Source organism: Octopus bimaculoides, chromosome 15, assembly GCF_001194135.2.
Source record: "Octopus bimaculoides isolate UCB-OBI-ISO-001 chromosome 15, ASM119413v2, whole genome shotgun sequence".
Classification (NCBI taxonomy): domain Eukaryota; kingdom Metazoa; phylum Mollusca; class Cephalopoda; order Octopoda; family Octopodidae; genus Octopus; species Octopus bimaculoides.
Genome location: NC_068995.1, coordinates 16,331,039 through 16,334,484, shown reverse-complemented (window position 1 = coordinate 16,334,484; position 3,446 = coordinate 16,331,039). Strand labels below are relative to the sequence as shown.

General features: G+C 34.4%; 1 protein-coding gene across 1 annotated transcript in view; it reads right to left on the bottom strand.

Moving 5' to 3' along the window:
- Window positions 1-1,273: 1,273 nt before the first annotated feature.
- Window positions 1,274-3,446, bottom strand: part of LOC106873960 (conserved oligomeric Golgi complex subunit 1) — a 6,918-nt gene continuing 4,745 nt past the window's right edge. Inside the window, exons 4-6 of the mRNA XM_014921501.2 lie at window positions 3,303-3,369; window positions 2,057-2,163; window positions 1,274-1,442 (exon numbers count right to left, since the gene is read on the bottom strand). Of these exons, the coding sequence (XP_014776987.2) occupies window positions 1,289-1,442; window positions 2,057-2,163; window positions 3,303-3,369 (328 nt within the window). The 3' untranslated portion in view covers window positions 1,274-1,288. The remainder of the gene's footprint in view (window positions 1,443-2,056; window positions 2,164-3,302; window positions 3,370-3,446) is intronic.

The window sequence follows — 3,446 nt, the reverse complement described above, 5'->3', positions numbered from 1 at the left end:
GGTGTAAAGCGTATTTAATCTCCATACCTTCGTTTTATTTGCTTTTTTTTCATTTTAAATTTGCTTTAACCCTAACCCTAACCCTAGGGTTAGGGTTAGGGTTAATTGTTTCAGAATCGTTTGTTTATGTAGTCGGCACTTAATGTATATCAGCTGAATGGACGTCAGTGATTGGTTGAAATTACAGAAATACGACAACTTTAACATGGAATAACTTATGGATTTCTTTTTTTTTTAAGAAGACTAAGAGAAAAAGATGTTTTATATGACACATTCTACCAGTGTTCCAAGTTTCAAAGTGTTTCGTTAATGAAAAATGTGGCCCCCGTTTTAAAAAAGATCCTTCATTTGTCCTTATGTTCTGAGTTCAAATTCCACTAAGGTCAATTTTACCTTTCATCCTTTCAGAGTTGATAAAATAAGTACCAGTTGAGTAGTGGGGTAGATGTAATTGACTTACCCCTACCCACAGACTTGATGGCCTTGTACCAAAATTTGAAACCAATATTTTCAATTGTATTTATTTTATCAACCCCCACCCAATAAGAATGAAAGGCAAAGTTGACTTGGATAGGATTTTCACTATAAATGTAAAGAGATGTGGCTAAATACCTCAGTGTATTAGGTTCAATACACTATCAATCCTACCAATACTTTAATTCTCTTCCCAGCTGTTGTTTTATATTTTAAAAATTATTCAATTCAGGAGGCACGACTTCTAAATCCATGCGATTTTAACCCTTTAATAGTCAGATCATTCTGTTGAATGAAATATTTGTTTATTCACATTGTTTTGAATTTATCATCTATTATCTTGTGGCTTCGATATTTCAATGATGTGATTGTTTATTTTAAGAATGACATTATAGGATAAGTGTGAGAAGCTGGATCTGGCCAGTTTAAGCATCTAATAACCCAATGATATGTCATTTCTACTCCTCTGATAAGATTTTGCCCAATAAAATGTTTTAATTACTGGAATTTAACTCTTTGGCCAAAATCGAAACAACTGAAAGAGAATATGTTGAATTTTTGCAGTTAATAAATTATATTAATGCTACATCTCCATTTTCTGAATTTTAAGTGTGTGTGTGTGTGTGTGTGTGTGTGTGTGTGTGTGTGTGTGCACTTGTGTCTTTGTGTCTGTCCCACCACATCACCATTGACAACCTGTGTTGGTGTGTTTACGCTGCCAAAACTTACCAGTTCAGCAAAAAAGAAAACTGATAGAATAAGTACTAGGCTTAAGAAATAAGTCTTGGGGTTAATTCGTTCAACTTAAACTCCTTCAAGGTGGTGCTCCAGCATGGCCACAGTCAAATGACTGAAACAAGTAAAAGAAAAAGAATAAAAGCATTAGAATCGTACAAACCTTTTCAGGCATATCAAGAAGCAACTTGATTTGTGAAGCTACACTGTAGAAGTGGTTTTCTGTTTGTTTTCTGAAAGTGAGAGAGAGAGATGTTATCAATATAGAACTTCTAATGAAATGCAATGTTTTACTTAATTTTGAAAAAGTAGTCAAAAACTTTTAGGCGTTTAGTAAAACAACTATAATTTTCTTCTTTATTAACTGGTGTTTGGAAAATAATTCACCAGCATGGCTGCTGTTTATATCAAGTTGGACAATTATATGGAAGCCTTCTGATTCAATCAGAGCCAATCTGGGATAAAGTAAAAATTATATGAAATGTGCACTTATTGCAATAATTCAGCCTAGATGTAGCAATCTAACAATCTCAACTCACAGTAATTGTTAATGCAGAAACACCAAAAATTAGCTTAGCTGAAACCAACAAGTGCTTATATAAAATTAAAGCAAAAAGGATTTAATTTATGAATGAACACGTTAAATAGAAGGGTCTGTAGCAGAACCACAGAAGGTAGTTTCAAGTGAGTTTGTACACAGGTCAGCTGGAAAGTTCATGCAAGATTTCACTTTGGCCCATCCTCATATCAAAACGTTTAAATTCATATTACAAATAATAAAAGGCAGGTGATGCAGCTAACTGTCAATAACAGTTAATATTGCAGACGAAAACTTAACAAAACTGACCTGCTTTTGTCAGCTAAAGGTCGATGGATGTAAGAAGTTCCTTTTGCAAGATGGTTCTGTTTTAATTGTTTGCAGAGTTCTTCAATTTTTGAGATTGAGTTCATTACCTGTAAGGATAACAGAACAAAATTTTAAAATACTTTCTACAAAAATCCATTCATCAGCATTTTTACATTATTTTATCCAAGTTTGCATGTTGGGATGGATTTACTCTAGCACAACATTTCATTCTTTGAGGGATCCTTTTAATCAACTGCATTATCAATCCTTAGACTAGCATCCATGTCTAAGTTGGGTTTTTCTGTTTCACAGGTTTAATTCTTCTTGGACTGCTTGACATATTCTCACCCAATGTCATCTGCCATACTGCAACACAAGTCTGTACCAGATTAGTCTTCTCACTTGCATACTGCATCTGGTTTTTCTCTCAGTTAATTTGTACTGCATGATTCATTTGTACTAACATTACACAACCAGTGAAGCATGCTCAGCTCACTTTTATGCACGCCTTCCCAAATCCAACATCTTCAATGCCTATGATTTGTAATCAAGCAACATTACAATTTGTATACAAGGATCATACAATCTACACTTAACTTAGATAGAAAATACTATACATATACCATGGTCTCCATTCAGTTTCCATCTACCAAATCCACTCACAAGGCTTTGGTCAAGCTGGGGGCTATTGTAGAAGACACTTGTCCAAAGTTCTGCATGGTATGACTGAACCCAGAACCATATGGTTGTGAAGCAAGCTTCTGAACCACACAGACAGCCTATCTATTTTTTAAAGATTGTAGTGTATGATATGCAGGCAGTATGGCTGCTGTTTATATCAAGTTGGACAATTATATGGAAGCCTTCCAGCTCAATCAGAGCCAATCTCGGATAAAGTAAAAATTATATGAAATGTGCAATAATTGCAATAATTCATGACTACATTATCTCTCAGCCTAGATGTAGCAATCTAACAGTCTCAACTCACAGCAATTGTTAATGCAGAAATACCAAAAATTAGCTTAGCTGGAACCAACAAAAGGTTTACACAAACCAATGGAGAAAAGGGAGAGAGACTCTATAGAGTCACTCACCTCACTAGAAATAGCAGCAAAATTTCCTTCAAATCACAGATTGTAAAATGTGATTCTGAATGACCATGGTTTGAACAGCTTTAATTCTAGCTCTGTGCAACCACGGTTGATCTGGAGTTATACAATAACAAAAACAACAACAAAATACTTACATTCTGGGAACTTTTCTTCATGTCTGTGATGGTATCAGCAGCTTCAATTAAATCTCTGTATCTTTCTCTGCAAATAAAAGAGAAAATCATTTGCTGTTTAACATAAGTCAGACACATGAAGTCTTACTTCTTATTGTTTGTTAA